This window comes from Neofelis nebulosa, chromosome 7 (assembly GCF_028018385.1).
Source record: "Neofelis nebulosa isolate mNeoNeb1 chromosome 7, mNeoNeb1.pri, whole genome shotgun sequence".
NCBI classification, from domain to species: Eukaryota; Metazoa; Chordata; class Mammalia; order Carnivora; family Felidae; genus Neofelis; species Neofelis nebulosa.
This window is the reverse complement of record NC_080788.1, coordinates 22,822,033-22,849,923: the sequence shown is the minus strand read 5'-3', so window position 1 is coordinate 22,849,923 and position 27,891 is coordinate 22,822,033. Positions and strand designations below refer to the sequence as shown.

Below are 27,891 nucleotides of genomic sequence, written 5' to 3'. Positions count from 1 at the left end.
AGGGTTTGCTTTTTGTTTTTGCATAACTAGAATGCATTGGATAGCAATTGTTTTAAATAATTTGTGGGTGGTAAACCTTGAATCCTTACATATTTGAAACTTTTTTTTTTCTTTTCTACTTGACTTTGTAGAGATTTGGGGGATAACAATAATCAGTTTCTCATCTAAGCTTTGGCATTATAGCCCATTGTCTTCTCAAATCCAAGGTTTCCTCCTAAGATGACAGATGTCATTTTGGCAATCATCCTCTGGCAAAATGATTTTTGCCTGTTCTGCACGAATTAAAGATTTTCTTTTTCTTTACTTGGCGTGTTAAAATTGAAGTATTCAGTGTGACTTTTTCATCTAAGTTTTCATGTTTTCCTTGAACTCTAGAAGGTTTTTTTTTTTTAATCATTTCTTTATTACTCTTACTTCCCATTTTCTCAGTTATCTCTTTCTGAGATATATAGTAGACTCAAGTCAGAATTTATTCTATTACCTACTGTCAATCAGTGATTTCCAAACACAATTTCCCACTGACAGGCTTCTTGATAAAAGGGGATCTAGGTCTAGAGTGGGAGATACACAATGAACTTGTGACACCTCATTTTATTTTGTGCTAGAAACAGAGAAAATATCCATGGTCACAGAAACCATGCCAAAAAGACACAGGAGGTAACCCGACATTTTGAGCATTTAGAAACATTTACTGCAATGAAATAAAACATATCAAATATCCCCCAGAATAATTCAAAATGATAACAAAATCTCATTGGTCACCCATTTAAAATCTTGAATATTGCATAATATATTATTTAAAAATCCCCAAATTAAAAAAAAAAAAAAAAAGGAGAAGACCTGGGCTCGAACCCCAAAGTTTCTCTGCGTAAACAAGAATGACCATAATAATGTAACATGTAGTTCACATGATTACTGAAGAGACAAAAATAAGGTGTGTGACAGTGTTTGAAACTTTAAAGTTATATACATACAGATGATGACATTTTAAAGATCTTTTCAAATACAGACATTGAGCTATACACCCAAAGTCAAACCATCAAAGCTACTTATAGGTAGGGGAACCAGACCCTGAATCCTACCCACCTCAGGTCTTACCCACCTACCCACAGCCTTTTCCAGATTTCCTGGCAGATACAATGATAATGTCAGAAGGACACTCATTTTCAAAAAAAATAGATTTCTGAAATCAGTGCAATCTTTCCCATCTACACAATGCTACACCATGTATTCCATCTTGCTATTCATTTCCTCTGAGATTAAGTTTCAAGCACTTTATAAGCATTTCTCTCTAATCTGGTATGCTATTTGGAAAAATGCAGGAAGCCAGTGGAAAGATTGTTTGTGAAGAGACTTCTGTGACCAGCTGCTCCCTGCTGGTACAAACCACTACTGGAAAGGAAACGCATTTCCTATCATGAATATTCCCTTGCAGTTTTTCATGTAATCCACTGCCCCTAATTTTCTCTGTCATAAGCAATGAAGGTGCCATCTGTATGTTGCTGTTTTAATACACACCCAATGGTTACTGACAAAGGATCATCCAAGGCCATGCCTGTTACATTAATTGCTCCATACGTGGGAAGAAGATGAAGGGTCCAACTGTCCTGACTCCCTCTGAGGGAAATAAGATAAGGAGAAACTTCCTGTGGCTATGGACTGTATTCCAGTTCTGTTCCAGCTTCCAGAGAGCTGCTTTAAAATCCTCTCTCATTCCTGGGACCCTAAGTCAGAAAATACAAATCCTTGGCCTAATGACTTTGAGAAAAAAGCCCTTGATGCAATATTCTGGAACAATAAAACACATGACTACTAATATAAAGAACAGGGAAGCCTCAAAGACAAATTTAGATAAATTCTCCTGCTTTAGCTATCTACACAGCTGGCTCTTTATGTCACTTAAAAAAAACAAACAAAACAAAACAAACAAACAAAAAAAAACAACAACAACAAAAAACCAAAAACCTATCTCCTGACTTCCAATTGCCTCTAGGATATGCCCCTGAAAAATAACCAGAAATATCTGAATGTTCACAAATACCAAGATTCTATGGACTTTGCCCATTTTTAATCAACATACCTGTTACTCTTTAGTTTTCATCAATCAGAATTGTATTGATCCTCAATCTACAGATATTTGAGGCAAATATAAAATACTGTTGTAAGTGATTCAGGAACAATTTGCTGAGTATAACTATAACATTTAATGAAAAATCTAAGAGTTACATTTTAGTTTTAAAAAGAAAACCTTTTAAAGAAGTTTTTAAATGTTGAGGATTTTACTAAGTATTTGTAAAGGTTTTGCCAATTCATAGAAACAGACACATAGATCATTGGAACAGAATAGAAAGCCCAGAAATAAACCCATGATTATATGGTCAATTAATCTTCGACAAAATAGGAAAAAACATCCAATGGAAAAAAGACAGTCTCTTCAACAAATGCTGTTGGGAAAACTGGATAGTGATACACAGAAGATGAAATTGGACCACTTTCTTATACCATACACAAAAATAAATTCAAAATGGATGAAAAACCTAAATGTGAGACAGGAAACCATCAAAATCCTAGGGGAGAACACAGGCAGCAATCTCTTTGACCTTAGTTGGAGCAACATCTTACTAGATATGTCTTCAGAGGCAAGGGAAAGAAAAGAAAAAATAAATTATTGGGACTTCATCAAAATAAAAAGGTTTTGCAGTGAAGGAATCAACAAAACTAAAAGGCAACCAAAAGAATGGAAGAAGATATTTGCAAATGGCATACCTGATAAAGGGTTAGTATCCAAAATATATAAAGAACTCAAACCTAAAAAAAAAAATAATCCAATTAAAAAATGGACAGAAGACATGAATAGACACTTTTACAAAGAAGACATCCAGATGGCCAACAGACATATGAAAAGATGTTCAACATTACTGATCGTCAGGGAAATGCAAATCAAAACTACAATGAGATATCACCTCATTAACAGTCAGAATGGCTAAACTCAAGAATACAAGAAAGAAACATCAAGAAGCATCAGGTATTATAAAGGATGCGAGAAAGGGGAACCTTCTTGTCCTGTTGGTGGGAATGCAAACTGAAAAAACTGATGCAGCCACTCTGGAAAACAGTATAGAGGCTCCTCAAAATGTTAAAAATAGAACTACCCTAGGGGGTGCCTGGGTGGCTCAGTCGGTTGAGCGTCCGACTTCAGCTCGGGTCATGATCTCACAGTCTGTGAGTTCGAGCCCCGCGTTGGGCTCTGTGCTGACAGCTCAGAGCCTGGGGCCTGTTTCCGATTCTGTGTCTCCCTCTCTCTAATCCTCCACCATTCATGCTCTGTCTCTCTCTGTCTCAAAAATAAATAAACGTTAAAAAAAATTTAAAAAAAATATCTTTAGAACTACCCTCAATCCACTAATTGCACTACTAGGTATTTATCCAAAGGATACAAAAGTACTAATTCAAAGGGATACAGGCACCCTAATATTTATAGCAGCACTATTTACAATAGTCATTTTATGGAAACAGCTCAACTGTCCATCAAATGATGAATGGATAAAGAAAAGTGGTGTATATATGCAATGGAATGTTATTCAGCCATAAAAATAATAAGATCTTGCCATTTACAATGACATGGATGAAACTAGAGATTATTATGCTGAGCAAAATCAGTCAGAGAAACTCAAATACCATATGATTCCATTCATATGTGGAATTTAAGATACAAAACAAATGAGCAAAGGGAAAAAAGAGAGAGAGGAAAACCAAGAAGCAAACTCTTAACTATAGAGAACAAACTAAGGGTTACCAGAGGGGAGTTGGGTTGGGGATGGGTTAAGTAGGTGATGAGGACTAAGGAATACACTTGTAGTGATGAGCACTGGCTGTTATATGGAATTGTTGAATCACTATATTGTATACCTGAAAGTAATATTAACACTGTATATTAACTGGAATATAAATAAAAACTTTTTTTAAAAAAAGCTTTAACCATTTAATTTTTAAATTAATTAATTTTTAAAACCCACAAAACATTTCATTTAATATATAAGGTATGAATATAAACTAAAGATTTTTCAAGCTTACGTACCAGTAAGTTCATTATCTCATTACAGGCTCTCTTTGAAAATAGTATAGAAAGATTTTAAGTTGCTTAGGACACTTTGGGGAACTTTATTTTGATTTTTCTTCGTATCAGATTATAAGCATCCAAAAGAAAGAGAACAGAAAATCCATTTCCATCTCATTTAGGAGCCATGAATCTTCATCATGAGACCCCACTTTAAGGAACACCCTGTCATTCAACATAAACAAACTTATCCTGAAACTAAAAATTCCCTACTGAAAATTTTCAAATAATAGTGCTTTAACCCTAACAGGAGTCCAAAAGTATTCGATAATATAGTAGTTCGTTAGAGTAAATGTATCACTTTCTACAGTGGCTACTTTAAAAGAAAACATTTATTTACATTTAAATAAACTGTATATGTAAGACATATGTGAAAATGCTTATTATCTCATTCTTGGTAAATTCAAGGGTGTTGCCAAGGATGAGGAAATTATAACTTCTACCTGTATTTTTTAGACAATACCTTTTAAGCATATATTCAACAGGTCACAGAACGCCATCTGAAGGGCATGGTCATACAGCATTCCAAGGAACTGCACTAATATAAGAAAATGACAGAAACAACTGTGCCCAAGTGTTCACTGCCCAATCAGTTTAAAGGATCCCTTTAAATATCAAAATGTATTACAGAAGTATCAACATGGACATGTGAATCAAACAATGGATTAAAAATACAAAACAACATATTTATGCCATTGGCTAAGTTGCTGATAAGAATATCCTGTAAGTTTCCAGTTTGAGATGTCAGCCTAAACACACCCATTTATTTCCCCTTTCCCTCTAAGACCACTGAAATTAAAATAAAGGAGGGAAGTGGTATAAAAACCCCCAAACAAAGAGAATGGGAATTAAATCATAAATGGAATCATAAATAAAAATATTTCAATACATTACAGGAAAACAGCATGTGCATGGAGGCTTGGCGACTGCAAAGGTAGAGTGAAAGTAGCCGCTGCTAAATACTGGAGAGGGGACTGACTGCAGGGTGGGAGGAGCAGGTTTGCTGAGTGAAGCCTCACTGAGTTCAGAAGTGAACTGAAGGAGGCAAGGTGGATGGAGTGGAGCTGACACAGGTGAATGACAGAGAGCTCTGGAAAAGAGAGCTACCAGCTCCCTTCTAAGAATAACCATTAGCCAGGGTTTCTTCTCAATACAGTCAAAACCCAAAAAAGTGGATTGGTTAGAGCTGTGGAGTCTAATATGGTAGCCACTAGGAAAAGGTGGCTACTGAGTCCTTGATAAGTGACCACTGCTGAAATGTGCTGAGCGCAACATGTGATTTCTAAGACTCAGCTCTGCCCTCCCCCAGAAGTGTAAACCATCTTATTAACAATGTTTCTGCATTTGCTATGTGTTGAAATGTTAATAATTTAGATACATTAGGTTAAGTAAAATATATTATTAAAATTAATTTCACCTATATGTTTTTAAGTGTGGCCACTAGGAAATCTAAAATTACATCTGTAGCCGACATTATACTTCTATTGGATACTAATGAATTAGAGAATAAAGAAGTTAATGTGATAAGAGATGCCCCTGAGGCAAACCATCCAGCTCTTTGGCATTTAGGGGCCTGAAAAATTTTAACAGTCCTCACTCAGGCCCTAAAACGAGAGCTGAAAGACACTAAATCCTACTCTCAAATATAGCACTTCCACCAGTGCTTCTCTTCCCTAATTTTAAAATACAAAAAGATGGGGCGCCTGGGTGGTTCAGTCGGTTAAGCGGCCGACTTCGGCTCAGGTCATGATCTCGCGGTCCGTGGGTTCAAGCCCCACATCGAGCTCTGTGCTGACCGCTCAGAGCCTGGAGCCTGTTTCAGATTCTGTGTCTCCCCCTCTCTCTGACCCTCCCCCACTCATGCTCTGTCTCTGTCTCAAAAATAAATTTAAAAAAAAGTTTAAAAATTTTAAAAAATAAAAATAAAAAATAAAATACAAAAAGAATTCTAAGAATCAGAAGTCATTTTAGGAAAGCTTGCCAAACAAACAAACCATAAAAATAAACAGAAAGACAAATAAATAAATGAGTAAAATTAAAAGAAAAGGAATAAATTACCTTAGAAGAAATAATATAATCCAGTTTAAAACACATAAACTAAATAAAGAAATGAACAATAATCTTCAACTGATATCATTTGAGAAAGGTGATCAACTGTATAATGAACAGAGAGAATAATAAAAGGAGGATCCACAGAATAAACTGCATGACTAAAGATTTAGAAAAAGAAAGGTATGATATGATTTGGTAAAGAGTATAAAAAAAGACAAATAGGGGCCCCTGGGTGGCTCAGTCAGTTGAGCATCTGACTTCGACTCAGGTCATGATTTCGTGGTTCAGGAGTTTGAGCCCCACATTGGACTCTGAGCTGACAGGTCAGAGCCTGGAGCCTGCTTTGGATTCTGTGTGTCTCTCTCTCTCTGCCCCTCCCCTGCTCATGTGCGCTCTCTCACACGTGTGCGCTCTCTCTCACTCTCTCTCAAAAATAAAAATAAATAAAACATTTAAAAAGAGAAGAACATTTGAATCAGTAGACAACAGATACACTCCACCCCACTGAATGGCACAGAAGCCACAGCATTGGACCCATACAGAAGGAAGTATAGGCTCAGAAAAATGGTTTTGCAGACAATACAGTTTACATTGTCACAAAATCATAAAGACTGCTTTAAAAAAACAGAATCAAATTGCAGAGAAATTAAATATGATTAAAAGAGAGAATGTAAAGGTTACCAACATGGAGACAGAAGGAGTTAAAGAAAAGTAGGGACAGAACTAGAGTGCTTACAGAGAGGGAAACCCAATTATGGATAACAGAAATGAAAAAAAGCCTTAAGAACTGTCTTTTGAAGGTATAAAAGTGATCAATGAAAATGACAACAGTGGTATGAGAGTAGAAGGGGGGAGCTGTGGTGAGTGAGCCAAGTTCATATCCTGTCATAACAAGAAGTCAATAGCAAGTGGATACAGTTGATCAATCAAGGAATAATAAATGGAGTATTAAAACAGGAGTCATAACCAGAAACAGATCACTGGAGGTCACTGAGGAATGAACAGCAATGGGAAATGTGGGTTTAGGGCTTAGGGCTTCTTATAAATCCTTTACTGTTGGCTCTGTAACTGCTGTATGTCATATGACATGTTTAAATACTTAAAAATGTCACAGCCTATACATTTTATCCATATTATACACACATTAAATAACTGAAACATCTATCTGAAGGCAGACACAGTGGATACACAATGTCCAAGTGTGATATAGTTCAACATTCACACAGCAAATACACTACAATCCTTTATCTTTTAAAAAACAAAATAAATTAATCATCAGTCAAGATTTCCATGAAACTACTTTAAAAGTGATACCCTTTAAACTATACTAAATTAAGAGACACCTGGGCAGCATCTGACTCTTGATTTCAGCTCAGGTCATGATCTCATGGATCATGGGATGGAGTTCCGCATCGGGCTCTGCGCTGACAGTGTAGAGCCCGCTTAGGATTCTCTCTCCCTCGCTCTGCTAGTCCCCTGCTCCTGCTCTCTCTCTTTCTCTCTCTCGCTCTCGCTCTCTCTCTCTCAAAATAAAATAAATAAACATTAAAAAAATAAACTATGCTCAACTAAAAATCAATTCTAGGTAGATGGCACATAAAATATGAAAGGTAAAACAAGAACAACAAAACGCCTCTATGGGAAAATATCTTCATGATGTTGAGAAAAAGAAAGAGTTTTTAAATAGGACACAATAAGCATTAAACATAGAAAATAAGGTTTCATGAGTTGGGCCACATTATAATGAATTGCTGTTCATCAAGACAGCATCTCTCTAGAAGTATATTATACTTTGATTAAAGATTTACAAAAGACAGAAAGAACAAACATTAAAAGAGCAAAAAGACAAGCCAAGAGTCTGAGGGAATATTTGCAAAAGCATATAAGTGCCTAAGGACTCATATCCATAATACAGAATAACTCATACAAATCAAAAAGGAAAAACAACACAAAACAAAAAAAATAGAAATGATAAAAACAGGCAAGAGACATGAATAGACACTTTTCAAAAGAAAATAATCAAGCTGAAAATTAGGAAATAAAAATGTCCTTGACTTCACTGGTAATCTAGGAAGTGCTAATTAAAATCACAAAGAAGAAGGTCTGCCAGGGTGACTCAGTCTGTTAAGCACCTGACTCTTGATTTCAGCTCAGGTCATGACCTCTCGGTTTGTGAGTTCGAGCCCTACATTGGGCTCTGCACTGACATTGTGGAGCCTGCTTGGGATTCTCTCCCTCTCTCTCAAACCCTCCCCTGCTCTCTCTGTCTCTGTCTTTCTCTCTCTCTCTCTCTCTCTCTCTCAAAAATAAACAAACTAAAATCACAAAGAAGGGGGCCTGAGTGGCTCAGCTGGTTAAGGATTAGCTCTTGATCTCAGCTCCAGTCATTATCTCAAGTTTCATGGTGTTGAGCCCCACTGAGCCTGCTTGGGATTCTCTCTCTCTCTCTCTCTCTCCCCTGCTCATGCTGTCTCCTCTCTCTCTCAGAATAAATAAACATGTAAATAAATAAATAAATAAATAATAAAATCCCCACCCACCAGAATGGTGAATAAAAAAGATTGAAAATACCAAGAGTTGGTGAGTATGTAGAGCAATAAGAATTTTTCATACACTTCTGGTGAGAAAATTAATTGGTATATAACCATTTTTTAAAACATTTGGGGGCACTTAGCCCAGTGGGCTAAGCAGCCAGCTCTTGATTTCAGCTCTGGTCATGATGTCACGGTTCATGAGTTCAAGCCCTACATCGGGCTCTGCACTTAACAGCGTGGACCCTGCTTGGGATTCTCTCTCTCTCTCTCTCTCTCTCTGCCCCTCTCTGCTCTCTCTCTCTCTCTCTCTACATCTCTCTCTCAAAATAAATAAAATAAACACAAATAAATAAATAAAACAATTTGGCTTCATTTGGAAAACTTAAAGATATTGCCACTTTATGACTTAGTCCATTTCTATACATATATGCATGTGATAGGCAGAAATGCATACACATGTGCATCAAAATATATGTACAATAGGAATATTCATGGCAGAGTTCTTATTAATAGACAAAAGCTGGAATCTGAATATCCATCAACAGAATAGTAATAAAGATGAATAAATTATAATAGGCAACAACTTGAATGCACTCTCACAAAAATAAAATTGAGCAAAAATAACCAGACCCAAAAGAATACACACCATGTGCTTGCATTACTCCACCTGCATAAACTTCCAGAGAAGGGAAAAACTAAATCGTGGTGCTCAGTGTCATACTAATGGCTTTTCAGTGAGAAATAAATGCAATTTTCTTACGTTATCGATATGCCTTCTCCCTGGAATATAGACACTACCTCTTTTACCCCAAGTCAGGAATCTTTACAATGATCTGGGAGTAAATTCCCCACTTTGAGAATCATCTCACACAAATGGCATTTGTTAACTATGACAGTTACAATTCCCTCCCCCTTTACCAACTTCTACCTGTCACTGGGACAGATCAGCTCCTTCATCTACTACCTGACTTGGGGCCTGGAGTCAGCACATGTCCAACACTCTCCCACAGCCCATTCTCCTTCAGTGACTTTTAACCCAGAATGTGGGTTTTTGTACAATTCCTTATTTAATATCATGTTAGTTTTATCCAATTATTTTGGCAATCTGAGAGCTGTGATTCCTTAGCTTTTTCTGTAACTTCTAGCTTTTTTTCATGGAAACTTAAGCATACTATATGATATCTCATTTAGAGGTACCCAAAGAAAATATTCGACAAGGAGAGATAAGAACGTGTGTGTGTGTGTGTGTGTGTGTGTGTGTGTGTGTGTGTGTGTTTATATACACATAAATAGGTACACAGACCCACTATTTTTATAATAGTTTTAGTTTAGGGGAGTTGTTTGTTTTTGGTTTTTGCTAAAATGATTTATAGCTAATGTTGACTGTCAATAAATTACTGAAATAAATACCATGGGAATTGCTATTAGAAGGTTCCAAATGACTCTCCTTTTCTCTGAGGAGTAAAACACTACCTAATCCTAATAAATCAATAAGAGAACAGAGATTTTGGTTGGCATCCCTCCATAACAAGACTATTTCTCTTCCTTTAACAGCATGTCAAGGATGAATCAGGAACTCTGAGAAAACTGAACCCTTTGGGGAATACCTTCAGTGGTAGACCTGAAAAGCAACATTTACAAGAAAGATTCCTTTAGTAAAAGTGTCCATACTTCTCAGTTTATAAAGCTAAAAAATTTGTATGTTTATTTATGTCCCAAAGCCATAAAGAGGTTTGAGAGGGATAAAATCTCCACCATAATAAATCTGGATCAATTATAAGGATGCATTATAAACATGCCTTAATTTAGAATTTCAATTCTGCTACTATCAATGATGAACAAAGTGGTTCTCACGAATCCTCCAGTTAGAACAATTAGGATGGAAAATGCAATGATCACATGCATAAAAACACCAGAGAAATTAATAGAGCAATGAGAAATTGCAGCACCAAGATCCAGAAGGAGAGGGAAGCCCTGGGTAGATAACAGAGTTTGGGGCACCTTTTGGGAACCATTTGATGATTCCTGAAACAATGCCTAAGAGACCAAAAAATTAAGCACATCTTGACAGACTTGAGAGCTAGGGGAACCAAACAGGAGTTCAAGTTCCACTGAAAAGAAAGAAGACTCTAGCAAATTCTTTATATTTATATCTAGGTATGTATAAGCAAAAATCAACAGCAGAGCAGCCCTTACAGGGATGAAAGTCCAGGCCCTCATCATCTCAATGATTAACTGGATTAAGGCAGTTTGTGCTTGTGCTGGCGCCATGACCCAGATGTCGGCCAGAAACAAACATGAAAGTTGATAAAGATAGTATCCTCAAGACCCTCAAATTATACCTACAATTCTTCATATGCACTGGGACAAAATAAAAAGGCAACCAGGTTTAGAAACAACATCATGAATCATTTCATGTAACTTAAAAGTCACATCATGAATCATTTCAATATACACTTTTTAAACGATTTCTAAAATAAAAAGAGGGACAGAGATTGAACATGCACTAATGTGAGAAATGCAGGATAGTGGAAAATGAATTTGATTTTATTTTAAAACTCGTATTTGTTTACTACATGGCATATTTGGGGGGAGGAGTTAATATGGCAGAGAAGTTGGGGGACCCTGGGCTTTCTTTGCATCACTTTAAAATTAATGCCTGTTAATATGGTTTAAGGTGTTGTAATGGGGTTATACACTTTTTTTAAGTTTATTTTTGAGAGGGGGGAGGAGAAGAGTTAGATGATTAACCAACTGAGCCACCCAGGAGCCCCCACCTTTTTTTTGATAGAGAGAGAGAGCATGTGTGCAGTGCATTCACAAGCAGGGGAGGGGCAGAGGGACAGGGGGAGAGAGGTTACCTTAAGCAGATTCTATCCACAGCACTAAGCCTGATTTGGGGCTCATACTCATGAATGATGAGATCATGACATAAGCTGAAATTGAGAGTCTGATGTTTCACCAAATGAGTTACCTAGGAACCCCTAAACTTTTAATTTTTAAATATTTCTCTACACACTCTATAGAGAAAAGAGACCATGAACTACACCAGAATGGCTTGAGTAATGGTAATTTGGGTGATGATTTTCCCCTCGGGCCTTTTTGTTTGTTTGTTTCCTACACAAAATATATATTACCTTTGTAGTTTTAAGAAATATGCATACAAACATTAGGATACTTAATTGAACATTGGGTTTTCTTCACACATGATGTTCAAGATGTACAATTTTTACAGTTAATATTTGATAACATTAAGTTAGAGTTATAGCATTTTACATAGTGGCTGGTAGATGAAAAATTCTAAGCCTGGCAAAAGCAAAGGCCCCGTGAGGATGTGTCAGGTAACACACAAGCCCTTAGGATATCAGGCTCCACAACCATGCCCGCCACTGGTAGCAGCAAACCCCAAATGCATGACCACTTAGTTCAACTGTCTTGTGACTAACGCTTCTAAAAGGCTGAATCTAAAAGTAAAATCTATAAAACACCAAGAATCATTTGTGCATAATTATGCATTTTACATTGTATAATAATTATGTGTTGATTCACATTACTCATTTTAAATACTTTGCCTTCTGGACAGGCTTTCATAACTGTGCACATTTATTTTATGCAAATCAACACTTAGAATGGCCTTAAGATGTATGCATACAGGTGAATGACTAAATGGCACAAATAAAGGAGAAATATTATGGAAACTGTTGGCAGTTTAGAACCCTGCATTTGCAACACTTCAAAATGATTTCTTGTGTCTTATCCCATTCGCAGCCCAGTTACAAACCCACGAAGTAAATTAATAAACTCTGTGAGTCAGAGTATGCATTTAGGAATAACTCAGGCACTTTTACGTAACAAATTTATCTATGTAGCTACATGAAGTTTATGTAAACAGTTACACATCACAGATTAGCTATGCAAAGTGTCTTTGGAATCTGTCCACTTTTCACTTTCCCACAACGTGGGAAGTTTCGACCTCTTCATCCCTTGCCTACATACACTTCACCTCCTCTCCAAACAATTCCGTACACATACTGCCCTCAACATCCTCTATCTAAATAAACACAGATCTGGTTACATCCCTCCTCTCCTTAAAAATCCACCAGACCTTCCCACTCTACACCTAGCACTTCACCAAGGAGCCTATTAAATAGCTAGAACAGACCAAAGCAGGTAAAACAATCCCTTTGAAAACACATGCTTTGTCTTTAAAATGTATGCATCTTTTTTTTTTCATTCTAATCTATAATTTATACTTGTTGGATTTAATACAAATATCACAGTTTGGATTGTTTCCATTTCTAGGAAAATATGCTATGGCAAGCTGATCTTACAGCTTCACAAATCCCCTGGCACACTGCCTCCTCATGCCCTCTGAGATACCCAGACGAGGGCAAAAGCTCAACTCTGCAAAAGCATACACGACACATTACACTCTATTCCCCTCCTGTCTCTGAACTCAACTCATAATCCTACCAAAAAAATAACCCTATCCTTCACCCTGCAAGGTGTGTTTCTAGAATTCTTACAATTCTTATTCTTATACAATTCTTATAATTCTTACAAAAGAGTCTGTAAAGAAAAATTAGTGGTTTGGTCAATGCTATATCCCTCTTTTAGAAATTCTCAATAAACATAAGGACATTCAATATTCTAAGAAGTCTTGCAGTAAAACTTGTAGTGAAGGTTAACCAGGAGACAGTGCTTCATAGAACCCATCTTGCTGAAGATATGCTGCCCTCCACCAAAATCTGTCTTTCCTCACCCTGCCCCCATCACCTGGAAAGTCTCTCCTACTTTATCCAACTGTCAAATTCCTACTCATTTTTAGAAATCTAACTACCTCCGCTTTGAAACCATTCCCAGCCATGCTATCTGGAAATAAATGTTTTCTCCTATGTGTATTTGTAGCACTTTGTATAGGCATGTATGTTAAATTACACACGTCGTAGTCTTGGATCTCCATGTCAGTCTCCCCAGCCAGATTGTGAGGAGTTTTAAAAGTAGAAACCATCCCTTATTCATTTATGAATCCTCTGAATCAAGCAATGTTCACAAAAACAAGTTCAGTAAATATGTGTGGAATAAATTGGTGAAAGAGAAATGATCTTTCATGAAAATAAGATATGCAACATCATATGCCAACTCTCCATCATTCCATCCAGGAAACCTCTGCTGGCAAAAAGGGGAACAATAACAAGACTTAGGGGGAGGGATAATGGTCTCTAGAACAGCTCAGTCAGAGTGCATAAATGACCCCTGTTACCAGATTTATAAAGAGAATTTTGCACCAGTCAAGACTGTCACATGAATCCCTTATGAGAGCCACTGTGTCTCTGTCCAGGGTGCTAAGATTCCAGCTGGAGAGCCCTGCTTCAAAACCAGGCAGAGTCAATTCCAACTGGAATACAAATGTTTGCATATTTCATTACTTCTGATACAGAGACTTCCTTTTCACCTAGTATCTCAGGACAGTCACACTCAATCAGTTACAGTTCAGCCAGTTTAAATAAATCAAGCTAACTATTCTGCAAAAGTAGTTATCAATTCTAAAGGAGGCAAGAGATGCAAAGAACTTCAAGTCAGATGTGGGTTTTCCTTGCAGCCCTGCCTCTAACCAATGAGCAACTTTGGGAAAGTGACCACAGCTTTCTAGGCATCAACTTCCCAATCTCTGAGTTGAGTAGCTACATAATTAAGATTGAGCAAACCTTCAGTGAATCACTAGCGTATGTCAAGCACTTTTTCTTATTTAATCCTCTTGAAACCTGGTGAAGTGGGTATTACCATTCTCATTATACACATGAAGAAACAGGGATTAAAGAGGTAAAGAAATCTGTTCAAGGCCACACCATGAGCTAGCAGCATTGCCTGCCTAGGAAGTTCAATGGGGTCATGGCTGGACAGCCAAGGTGAGATCAAGGCTTTTTCCCCTCCCACCTTCCCATTACCTCACGCTGCTAATGGCTGTCTTCACGTGTTTCTCTAATACTGTAATGATGATGATATCCAGTATTCATGATTTTTGTTTTTTTTTAAACTTCCTAACTTGACACAAGTTTGTGTTTTATTATTTGTCACATTGTGTAACTCAAGTTTATGCCTAAACTTCTCATAAGACCCCCAAATCCCTTATATAACCTGATTCCTTAAGGGTCTCTTAAAGAGTCAAAAGCACTCAGAAAGGCTTGCAGCTGCTCAGTGAGTGGTTTCCTCTCCAAAAGAGATGGCCAGCCTTAGGAGGACAGCTTCACTTGCTCACTGTTCCTACTCCTTGGCTAAGTAGCCACTGTAACTTCACATACCATCCAGCCAGCACAAGGACCACTCAAGAGAGGCAACTGTGTAGCATACCCATGGTAAGGCCGTCTTGCTGGCTGGAGCCAATCCTAGGCAAATGGGACAGTGGGAGGTGGGTTTCACCTTCCCAGCCTATCATGCACCAACTGTGGAGTGTGTTGACTGGTCCTTTATCGTGTGTGTAGGGGATGGGGTGGGGAGTGCTGTTTGGTTTGGTATGTTTTACTGAAAATGACCACAGTCATGTGCTAACTTTGTGGTCTCTCAAAGTGCATTCACATATTTAGCTCATCAGTAACCAATGAAATGCTATCATGCACAGTACGGACTCTGATCACTTATAAAACTTACCTAATAGCAATCATCCACAAACTGTCAAAGCCAGAAACCATCAAGGCTCCCAAGTACAAATCGTGAACCTCTTGAAGTAACAGAGAAGTTGCTCTGTAAAGTACTTGCCTCTCCAAACACCCAGAGACTTGTGCCCCTCCCAAGGCCTCTGCACTTGCATTTCTCTGACCTGGCTTCATTCAATGCTACAGCTTCTTTTTCAGTCTCTCTTCCCCTAACTCCAACTCTTCATCCTTTCCCCTCTCCTGTAATCCAAGCTCTGTAAACAGCAATTTTTGCAAACTGTATGATGGCGCTTGTCTTTCTTTACAGCCCTCCTTTCATGATAAGTTGACCATATCATCACATATGCATTGAATATTTTAAAGCATAGTTCTGTCTGTAGGAGAAAGTACACATTTAACACAGGTGTAGTATGGGAGAGGAAGGCTTTCATTGTGGCAATTCTAACTAGGTTAAGTGATGCAACATGCATCAGTGTGGTAGTGTGGGTACTCTTTGTAAAATTATGAAATATCACATGTCTTCTTACACCACTTATCTGAACCTCTCTGGTGGCTCTTAGCACTTTCTGTGTGGAACTTAGGCCATTCGCACACCTCTTTCCTCCCTGAACACCACCATCCCTGTGTCCCACTCTTACCCTCATGTGCCCCAGAACAGAATCTGATGCCTTGTACAGACACCGCACAGAAACCCATTTTTAACAATGAAACGCTTTTGTAAAATATTTGTATTGTATGAAGGATATGACAATGAAAACTGAACCTTCAGAGCAGTCTAGAAGAGCAAGAAAGAACTTGTCATACATATGATACAGATTTGTCAACTGAAATGAGCACTAGCAAGTCCACAAAGAAAAAACCCCATGGGGCTCAGAGCAGCTGCCTGAAGGAACAGACAAGTGCATCTCGGGTGTGGACCCAAAGCTGGACTACCAGCACTACTCTCACCAGTAAGGGGCCAGGGAAAGTCCATTACTGGTATTGTGGTGAGGGGCGTGTAAATGCTCACAGCTGGCCAACTGCCTGGACACATTAACCAACTACAAAGCCCAAGGCCAAGCCCCTACCCAAAGAAATTACATACCTCAGGCACCAGCAAAGTCTAGAGATGGCTAAATTGGCACGGACTGCATGCTAACGCTTAGCACATAAGGAGCACTAAAATGTGATCATTTGGACCTTATTCTTGCTGATTCTGGCTCAGGTTGGGGATACTTTCATCCTGAGTTTCTAAGCTGAGGGAAAGGTGGGACTGAAGTACCCATGCACAAGTAGCTGGGGCAGTGGAACATGCTTCACGGGGTTCCTCCTCGATTGGTGGGGAAACTGAGGCACGCAGCAGATGGGGAAACTGAGGTAGGAAGCAGAGGGCAGGCCCAGGTCGGGAACAGAGCGCGGGCCCGCCTCACCCTGAGTCAACTAGCGCGTCCAAGCCAAGCCATCCCGCCTGATCCTTCTGCGACCCCTCAGAGCCCAAGGCGGGGAGAGGGCAGCCCTGTGGCCGGGGCCAGGACTCACCACGTCCATGATCTGCAGGAGGCTGAGGGAGAAGTAGACGGTGAGCGGCTGCGAGTCGTTGGCCACGGGCCTCTCCAAGGGGTTGTAGTTCTTGACCAGCTCCTTGTAGAGCTTCCTCTGGAACTCGCCTTGCAGGGACACTTAAGGAGAGGAGAGCCCAGCGGGCTGCTCAGGGAAGGCCACCGGGGGTGCACCCCACGCCCCCTGCCCGCGGACCCCCACCGCCCAAAGCAAGCAACCCAAACGAAAGGGGCTCTCATTCCCAGGACAGCCCCCGGCAGCGCCGCCCACTGTCCCTCGCTGGCGCGAGCCCCCAAACCTGGCCCGGGCGCGGGGCGCACGGAGCAGCCAGGATGCGCCCGGGATCCCGCGGAGGAGGAGTAGAGGACTGGGAGATCCGGCGGCTTTACCGTGCAAGAGCGACGCGGCCAGCGCCAGCCACACCGACCGGCGCATGTTGGGACTCTGAGCTGCCGCGGCCGGCGCGCCCAGCGCCTTGCTAGTCGGCCCGGGCCTGCGCCTGCGGCCGCGGAGCCGCCTCTCCCGGTTCGGCTCGCGCGCCTTTAAAGAGCCGAGCGCGCGCCCCCGCCCCGCCCGCCTCCGCGCGCTTCTCCACGTGACGAGCCCCGCCCCCGCCCCCGCCCCCGCCCCCACCCCAGCCAGCCAGCGGGGCCCTTGGCGGCTCGGCGGCCGCCCAGGGAACTGCAGCCCGCTGGTATAAGTGGGAAGTGCGCTCCGGAGTACTGGTTACAGCCAGGGCACCCCGCCCCGCCTCCGTCTCCACCGTTGTCCCGGTCCCTCCGCATCACACCTCCGGCCGAGCCAGGGGCTGTCCGAGGCCAGGTTCTGTCTCTCCCTTTTGTCCTTGGTCCCCACTCCGCTCCCTCCTGCTCTCAGACAGAAGCTGCACGGGTCCTTGAGAGAGAGCGGGACAATTCTGGGGTCCAGTCCTCCAGGGTCCTCCCCTCCCTTACGACAGTGGCTGGGTGACAGCGACTAGGAACCAGGCTCCCACAGGTTGGGACGTCTCTCCAACCAGACAAAACAGACATGAGAGGAAGCCCCCCTCCTACCTCCCGCCAGGGTGTTCTGTCAGCAACCATTTGCTGGGCATCACCAGTCCGATTCTCATCTAGGTTCTCACCTAGGTGCTGGGAGAAGAGGGGAAATCTCTGCCTGGAAGACATTCTATAGGGGAGGAGAAACGCCGCAGAAGTGTGTGATGGCAATCCCAGTGGACACCCTCTTTATGTCTCGTTCTCTTTTAAAGGAGATTTAAAATTGAAAAGTTACTTCCCACCCCTTTCTGGAAGGACAACCAAAACTTGTTGGTGTGATTTAGGCTTTTCTCCTTTTCCTTCTCCTTCTCCTTTTTAACTCGGGAGAGAGTTAATTGACATGGGGAGGCTCAGAGTAAACATCAGTCAAATGGTCAGAGGCTAAGTCGAGTCCTAGACCTTAAGGAGGGGGTTTGGATTTGGAAGAGGAAGGAGGTGAGGATAGGGAGGCGGAAAGCTCTGTCCCACTAGCTCTCTGCAAGAAGGTTGCAGAAAGCTGAGTGCAGCAGGTTCCCTGCGCCCACGTAGGGGGCGCTGCCCCAAAGTGATCTACACCAAGAGCTCAGGCAGGTTGGACCGGCAGAGGCAAAGCCCACATTTGGGCACTGCATAAGACACGGGATTTTTGGATGACATTAAAAACAAACAAACAAACAAAACACTAGAAAAGCTCACCAAAACGTGACTGCCTTTGAATTTACCGGAGCGGCAGGAATGGGTGACTGAGCCAGTTATTTGATTTGGGAAAAAACAAAGAAATGTGACAGCCTTGCAACTAAGTGTCTGATAGCAAATTCACACCTGTTAACTGATGCATGTATAAGCAAATAATGAGTGTAAACTTTGAACTAAGAGAAGGTCCTAGAGGAAAGAAAGATTGATTCTTTCTGGGGAAGAGTTCATAGACATGACAGCCAACCTGGGCTTGCCACAAAGGAAGGGTCCAGCCAGGAGAAGGGAACACCAGAATAGAATTTCCTGGTGAGCAGACAGGTATGCTCTTAGCTTTAATCGAGCTCCTGAGTTCTGCAATCTGGCAGTCTGGATACACACAGAGCTGGCACTGGTGAAGAAATGAACTAAAGGGTTTCAGCTGCTGGCAAAAAGGGAGTCAGAGAAAGAAAATAAAATATCAGAATAGAGGGGGCATAGGACACAACAGGGAGATTCTCACCGGCATGCCATCCCCACTGGTCATCTGAATGAAACACTAGCTCTCAAACACATTTCCTGAAAGTGTCTAAAAGCCCAGCCTTCCATTCTAGAAGGACATGAGCCTAGAGGGGCCAAGGGAATTCATATACCTTGAGTTTGGCCATTAGGATCACCTTCCTAAAAGCATAAAAACTTCTTTTGTCCCTTGTACCCATAATATCAGAAACCTAGAATTAAACTATTTTCTAGTGGGACAACCAGTCAATGAGTTTTTATTTATGTCCTATGTTCTGCTAGATGTCTGTAGGACCTACCAGCACAATCCACTCACTCAGTTTACAATTTAGAGCTAACATGAGTGTGGATAAATAAATTTCAGTCTGTGCTGTGCCAGTAAATAGGTCTGTGAGTGTGGCTGTGTTCATCCCCATATAAGACTCAGTTTTTTCATTTGTAAAATAAAGAAAGGAGTGGGACTTTCTGGGATTGAGCTGACAGAGCTGCAGGTACCCCTTTCACTCCCATTCCCAACATGAATGGTAAGTAAAACGTAAGAGAAAATTAATACATACTTGCGCTTAGAAAGGCAGGGGCCTGGGGCGCCTGGGTGGCTCAGTCGGTTGAGCGTCCAACTTCAGCTCAGGTCACGATCTCATGGTTCGTGAGTTCGAGCCCCGCGTCAGGCTCTGGGCTGATGGCTCAGAGCCTGGAGCCTGCTTCCGATTCTGTGTCTCCCTCTCTCTCTGCCCCTCCCCCATTCATGCTCTGTCTCTCTCTGTCTCAAAAATAAATAAACATTAAAAAAAAAAAAAAAAGAAAGGCAGGGACCAGAAACAAACCCAGAATAATTACTCACAAGCTGGTGCTATTATCATAGTCCAGGAGAGGGGCATATCTAGACGCGGGCTCCAAGGATAAGAGTCTTAAATTTTAACAAACCTCAATGAAGCAAACTGGTCTTGAGTCTATGAGAGGTGGGGGACTGGAACAAAAATATCCAGATAAATCTAGAGCCTGCAAAAATCTCCCCTTTCATGTAAAAATAGACCAGCAAACCCGAAACATGACCAAGGGTAATGGAAGGAAGCATGTTTTCTGCTTTGAGTCTGGATAGGCAGAAAAGGTAACTATACATTTATAAACCCAAAATTGCAGGGGCGCCTGGGTGGCTCAGTCAGTTGAACGTCTGACGCTTTATTTCGGCTCAGGTCATGATCTCGTGATTCATGGGTTCGAGACCCACATTGGGTTCATCTGCTGTCAGCGCAGAGCCTGCTTGGGATTCTCTGTCTTCCTCTCTCTCTGCCCCTCCCCTTCTCTCTCTCTCTCTCTCTCTCTCTCTCTCTCTCTCTCTCTCTCTCTCAAAATAAGTAAATACAAACTTTGAAAAAAATGCATAGTGCTTAGGTGTGTGCCCAAATATATACAACTTACATGGTTTAGAATTCAAGAATCCCTCTGGGAACAGCTTCTATAAATTTACACACATGGAGCTCAAAAAAACTGTGACTTTCATGAAAATGAACTCCAACTAAAAAATATAAAACCCACTCCGAAATAAACTACATCCCCTGTGAGGCAATAGCCAATAGTAAGTGAAAGTACATACACCACAGGCAAAAAAAGTTAGTACCCCACAATTTGAGATAAGAGGATGATTTGGGGGAAAAAAAAACTATAAAATAAGTATGTTTAAAATGCCAAAGTTATTGAGTAATATCAGCTGCAATAATAATCCACAAATCCTGTTGGCATAACACTATAAAGTTTATTTCTCTCTCATACCATACTCAAAAAGTTCCAGTGACTTCCCTAGGTGGCTAAGCTCCTCAAGTCTTTTAAAGATACAAGATCCTTTCAACAACTGGATTGACTGTGTTCTGGGGACCAGAGGAATGTGCTAATTGAAGTCTGCTGGAGCCTCAACCTTTATACAGCCTGCAAACAAGTAGAGGCGTACCTGGACCAGGACTGAAGTTGCTTGTATCATCTCTGTCCACATTTTCTGGCCAGAGCCAAGTCTCTTGATCACAACTTCAAGCAAGAGAAGCTGGGAAGCAATATTTTTATCTGTGCCTGGGCAGAGAGGACAAAGAGTATCAGTAATATGGCATACAGGGATTAAAATAGGAATTAATAGCATAAGGAGAGAACAAACCACAGAGGAAAAGAAACAAACAGAAAATAAAACACGAGCATCTAGGAAAAAACCCATAACAATTAAAATTGAAAATCTAGCAAATGTGTTAAAGAGGAGACTGACTAATGATGAAGAAAGCATTGGTACTCTGGGAGCAAGAGCTGAAAAATGTACCCAGAAAATCACCTGGATAAGAAAGGTTAAGGGATAAGAAGGATAGAATAAGAACTCATCTACTAGGAGTCCTAAAAAATATTAATAAAAAGAATATGTGAGAAATTATTTAAAGAAAAAATGACTAAGAGATGCCTCAGTGGCTCAGCCGGGTAAGCGTCCAACTTTGTCTCAGGTCGTGATCTCTCAGTTCACAGGTTCGAGCCCTGCATTGGGCTCTGTGCTGACAGCTGGGATCCTGGAGTCTGCTTTGGATTCTCTGTCCCCGTCTCTCTCTGCCCCTCCCCCCTCATGCTGTCTCTCTCTCTCTCTCTCATTCTCTCTTTCTCTCTCTCTTTCAAAAATGAATAAACATTAAAAACAAATTTAAAGATAAAATGACTAAGAAGTTTCAGTTCTGAAAAAAATATAAATCTCAAATTGAGGAAGTACAATAAGCAATGATCTGGCACCAGGCTGGCTTTGTTGGTAGAACACGTGACTCTTGATCTTGGGGTCATGAGTTCAGACATCATGTTGGGAGTAGAGATTATTTAAAAATAATTTAAAAAAAAAGTGGTGATCATGTTAAGTAAACAAAAGATTCATCATTAGATAGTGAAGCTGGTGAAACTATTAAACAGCAAAAAAATAAAACACAGATTTTAAAGGAGACAAAGAGCGTTAACTTAAATGCAAATCTAAATAATCAATGACTGTTAAATAGTAAGAACACTTTGGAAGCGAAAGGGTATAATTGAAGAGGACATTTCTGGCCCTTGTAAGACAGCAAATTCAGGTAACAGGCAAAATCTGCTGAAAAAAAAAATCCAACCAGCCAAAATGACAAAGTATATTGGAGATTGACAAACATTAAGAAATTAAGAAATTTGGTTTGGTGGGCATTTATAAAAGCATGCACACCCAACAATTAGTGAAAACACGTTCTTCTTAAATAAATGAAATATATATGCATATATATATACATGGTTCCTACTCTTCATTCTTGATATTATTTTGGTACATTATTTTTTTTCTTAACTACTCTATTTTAGTCTTTTAGTTTTTAAAATAACTATTATGCACTTGATTATTTTTTCATTAATTCATATCTTTTTAAATTCCTTCATGCCTATAAGTTTCTAGTTTATTTCTATCATAACTTCTTAGTTAAATGATTACATCATTAATGTTTAATTTTTTCTTGTCTAATAGAAAAACAAACCAAACTACTAAAGCTAGTTAAGTACTATGAAAAGAAAGAAATTTGGGACAGTACAGCTTATAGAATTAGAAATAGAAACCACATTGCAAATAGCAAACCAAATTAAAAAAACATAAAAATTAATAATCATCAAATAGGATTGTATTAGTCAGCTCAGGCTACCATAACAAAACACTCCAGTATTGATGGCTTAAGCAACAAATTTATTTTCTCATAGTTCTAGGGGCTGGAGTCTAAGATCAAGGAGGTATTAGGGTGAGTTTCTGGTTAGGCCTCTTCCTGGCTTGTAGATGGCTGCCTTTCCCCTGTGCACACACAGAGAGAAAGTGAAACAGGTCTGATGTTTCTTTCTCTTCTTCTAAGGACACAGTCCTATCAGATTAGGGTCCTGCCTTTATGACCCCATTTAACCTTAATTATCATCTTATAGGCCCTATATCCGAATACAGTCATAGTAGGGAGTTATGACTTAAACATATGAATCTGGGAGAACACAATAAAGTTCGTAAGAAGGGTGTATCCCAGGAAAGCGAGATATAGGCAGACTTAGGAGATATATCGTATTTGATTCCAGACTACAACAGTAAAGTGAATATCCCAATAAAGCAGATATTATAATAAAGCAAGACAAATGAATCTTTTGGTTTCCCAGTGCATGTAAAAGTTATGTTTACAATATACTGTAGTATATTAAGTATGCAGTAGCACTATTCAAAAAAAAAAGAAAGAAACTAGTGTACACACCTTAGTTTAAAAATTGTTTAATGTTTATTTTATTTTTGAGACAGAGAGAGACAGAGCATGATCCGGGGAGGGGCAGAGAGAGAGACACAGAATCTGAATCAGGCTCCAGGCTCTGAGCTGTCAGCACAGGACCTGATGCAGGGCTCAAACTCATCAACCGCAAGATCGTGACCTGAGCCAAAGTTGGATGTTCAACTGACTCAGCCAACCAGGCACCCCTCACATCTTAATTTAAGAAAAATATGATTGCTAAAACTTGCTAACCATCATCTGACCTTTCAGCAAATGTAATCATTTTTCTGGTGAAGGATTTTGCTTCAATGTTTGTGGCTACTGATTGTTCATGGCGGTGGTTATTGAAGTTGGGGTGACTGGTAATTTCCTAAAATAACAATGAAGTTTGACACATTGACTCTCGTTTCACGAACAATTTCTCCATAACATGTGGTGTTATTTGATAGCACTTTACCCACAGTAGAACTTTCAAACTTGGAGTCAGTCATCTCAAACACTGCTGCTGCTTTATCAATTAACTTTATGTGATATTCTAAATCCTTTGTTGTCATTTCAGTAATCTTCACAACATCTTCACCAGGAGTAGATTCCATCTCAAGAAATCACTTTCTTTGCTCATCCATAAGCAGCAACTCCTCATCCATGAAAGTTTTATCATGAGATTGCAGCAATTAAAATAAAATAGCAATTAAAAAAAGTTTAACATGTTGTGAGAATTACCAAAATGTAACACAGAAACACAAAGTGAGGAAATGCTTTTGGAAAAATGGTTCCAATAGACTTGCACTGCATGTACAATGTAGGGTTGCCACAAACCTTCAGTGTATAAGAAAAAAAAATGTGCAAAGCACAATAAAATGAGGTATCCCTGTACTCATTACTATGTTAACAGGCCAACAAAAATATCATCATGTCAACATATATTGAATAAAATTCAATTCTTATTTATCATTGAAAAATAACCAACCTAGGATTAAAGGAAGCTACTTTAATCTAATTTCATCTTCTAAATCTAAGTTCATCTTCTAAAAGGCTATAGCAAATATTATGTTTTTGTTTTTGTGTTTTAGTAAACTTTTAAATTTAGAAAAATTTTAGCTTTTAAGAAGATTGTGGAGATAGTACAGAGAATTCTCATACTCAACACCCAGTATCCACTATTGTTAACATCCAACATCAGTAAATGTTTTTCCAACTAATGAAAGAATACTGACACATTATTATTAACTAAAGACCATACTTTACTTTTTAAGTTTATTAAATTATTTTGAGTGAGACAGAGAGAGAGAAAGACAGAGAGGGAGAGAGAAGAAAAGAAGAAGAAGAAGAAGAAGAAGAAGAAGAAGAAGAAGAAGGAGGAGGAGGAGGAGGAGGAGGAGGAGGAGGATAGAGAGAGGGAGAGAGAGAATCCCAAGCAGGCTCCACACTGTCAGCATGGAGCCTGATGCAGGGCTTGATCCCATGAATCATGAGATCATGACCTGAACTAAAACTAAGAGTCGGGCACTTAACCAAATGAGTCACCCAGGCGCCCCAAGACCATACTTTAAATATTAAGATTTTCTTAGTTTTTACCTACTGTCTTTATGTCCCAAGATTTTATGTGAGACACAGCATCACATTGAGATATCATGTCTTCTTGAGCTTCTTTTGGTCAGGATAGTTTTTCAGTCATGTCTGGTTTTCACTGAGCTTGATAGTTTTGAGGAGTACTGTTCTGCTATTTTGCAGACAGCCCTTCCGTTAGGGTTTGTTGATGTTTTTATTGTGATTAAACTGAGGTTGTGGGTTTGGAGAGGAAGACTACATAGATAAGGTGCCATTCTCATCAGATCATATCAAGGATACATACTATCAACATGACCTACCAATGTTGATGTTGACCTTGATCACCTGGGTTGACACACTGTCAGATTTCTCTACTGTAAGGTTACTCTTTTTTACCTCCCTCTCTATACTGTGCTCTTTAACTGAAGAATGTCAGTATTCACAGCCCACACGTAAGGAATGAGGAGTTATGATCAACCTCCTTAAAGTGTTCTCATAAATTTTAAGTACTCCGTATTTACATAAATATTTTAAATCCTTCTGCATGATTTATCTCTCCTCCCTCACTTATTTATTTATTCAACCACTTATTTATATCAGTGTACTCAATGATATTTATTTCATACCTTGAGTTATAATCCAGTATGACTTTATTTATATTCTTGCTCAAAGTGTTTAAGCTTTGATCAATAGGAGTTCTTACAGTTGATTCCTGTGACTCTTTCATACATTCCCTTGTGGAGTCTTTCATACATTCCCATATTTTCTAACACTACAAGATGCTCCAGACTCATAATATTTCTGGCCCCAGTCCTAGAATCAGCCATTTCTCCAAGGATCCCTTGATTCTTTTGATTGAAAATGGTATTAGAATTGAAGATCTGAGGACTGGACATGCTTGTTGCTACTTGGTGAGGTTGCTTCTAGGCCTCATGAAACTGTCAGAGGAAGGAGATAGGTGTTTATCTAACCCATGTATACACACATACCTATCTGTATCTATTGAAAACCACACATAAGTTCACACTAACATCTCCAACTCTAACCTAATACCACATGGATCATTCTAACCTTATCCCCCATTGTCTATGGACAACCTCCAACTCTAATAGTGAGAAATGACTCCAACCATTGTCATCTGCTTACTTACTGGTTGAATTCCAGTACATGTATAGAAAGGTTTCAGATGTGTGCATTATTAACTGGAGTACAGTGCTTATGTAGTCATTTTGCCTTTTGTCTTAAAGTCTTCACTCATTTCCAATGTTACCTATGTCAGTACTTTTCCCCCCAACCTTTTCACTGAGGTTATTTCAAATATTTTTAATACCATTAGATATTTTTGTCATAGTCACCATTCCATCATGGGATCCCTGAATTCCTAAACAGTTTTTTTTTTCAGTTTGCATCAATTTAGGTTCATTCATTTTGCATAAAGTCCTGTGGATTTTGAAAAAATTCATAGCATCATGTCTTTAACATTAAAGTGTTATACCAAATAATTTCACTGTCCTATAAAATTTTCCATGACTCCTTTGTTAATATCTTACCTCTTTCCAAATGCCTGGCAACCACTGATCCATTTATCATCCTTATAGTTTTGCCTTTTCCACAATGTCATATAAATGGAATCATACCATATGTAGCCTTTTAAGACTGATTTCTTTCATTTAGCAATGTATATTTAAGATTCATCCATATTTTTGCAGGGCTTAGTAGCTTAATTCTTTTTATTGCTGAATACTGTTCCATTATGTGAGTGTAACATAGTTTGTTTACTCATTCACCTACTGGAGAACATCTTGGTTGCTTCCAGTTTGGGGCAATTATGAATAAAGCCATAATTACCAGTCAAGTCCAGATTTTTAGGTATGTGTGGACATAAGGTTTCAAATCATTAGATAAATAATTATAAATGTAATTGAGTATCATCTGATCAGTCTATGTTCACTGTAGTAGTTTCTTAACACTACCATAATAAAAAAGCACAAACTGAGGGGCTTAAACAATGAACATTTTTTGTGTCATAATTATGAATCTAAAAGTCTGATTATTAAGGTGTTGCTTGGGTTGGTTTCTTCTGAGAGCTATGGGGGGGAGTCCATTGCATATTTTTCTCATATCTGCTGGTAGTTTGTTGGCAATCTTTGGCATTTAGAAGCATGATCTGATCTTTTTCTCCATCTCTGCCTGGTGCTCTCAATGTGCTGTATATGTCTCCAAATTTCCTTTTTATAAGGATACTGGTGGGCATTGAGGAGGGCACCTGTTAGGATGATCACTGGGTGTTGTATGGAAACAAATTTGACGATAAATTTCATTGAAAAAAAAGATAATGGTCACATTAGATTAAGGACCTACTCTAGTATAACTAATTAAGTCTGCAATGACTCTATTTCCAAACATATTCTGAGGTATTGGAATTTAGGATTTCAGCATATGGGGGGGAGGGGTACAATTCAATCCATAATATTTAGTTTTTCAAGAAATTGTCAAATTATCTTCCCAAGTGGCCATACTACTTTGCATTCCCATCAGGAATTAGAAAAGTCCTAGTTGCATTATATTCTTGCCAGTAATTAGTATTACCTTTTTTTTTTTTTTTTGGTAATTTTCCCATTATAATAGGTGTGTAGTGGTAACTCATTGTTTTAATTTGTCTTTCTCTAGTGAAAAATGATCATGAGCCTCTTTTCATATACTTATTTGCTATCTATATATCGTATCTGATGAGGTAGCTGTTTACGTCTTTTGCCCATTTTTAAATTATGTTGTTTGTTTTCTTATTGTTGAGTTTTAAGTAGTCTTTGTATATTTTAGAAGTCCTTTATCAGATATGTGATTAGTAAGTGTTTTCCACTTATGAATTGTCTTTTCATTGCCTTAACAATGTATTTGCAGAACAAGTTTTAAAGTTTAATTTTAACAAATTCGAATATTTTGTTTTGTCTTGTTTATGAGTTATGCTTTTGGTGTTGT

General features: G+C 39.3%; 1 protein-coding gene across 1 annotated transcript in view; it reads right to left on the bottom strand.

The window, feature by feature from the left end:
• The window catches only part of CHRNA7 (cholinergic receptor nicotinic alpha 7 subunit), a 112,674-nt gene extending 95,238 nt beyond the window's left edge, over positions 1 to 17,436 (bottom strand). Inside the window, exons 1-2 of the mRNA XM_058736848.1 lie at positions 17,285 to 17,436; positions 16,875 to 17,014 (exon numbers count right to left, since the gene is read on the bottom strand). Coding sequence (XP_058592831.1) covers positions 16,875 to 17,014; positions 17,285 to 17,330 — 186 coding nt within the window. The 5' untranslated portion in view covers positions 17,331 to 17,436. The remainder of the gene's footprint in view (positions 1 to 16,874; positions 17,015 to 17,284) is intronic.
• Between the last annotated feature and the right edge of the window lie 10,455 nt (positions 17,437 to 27,891).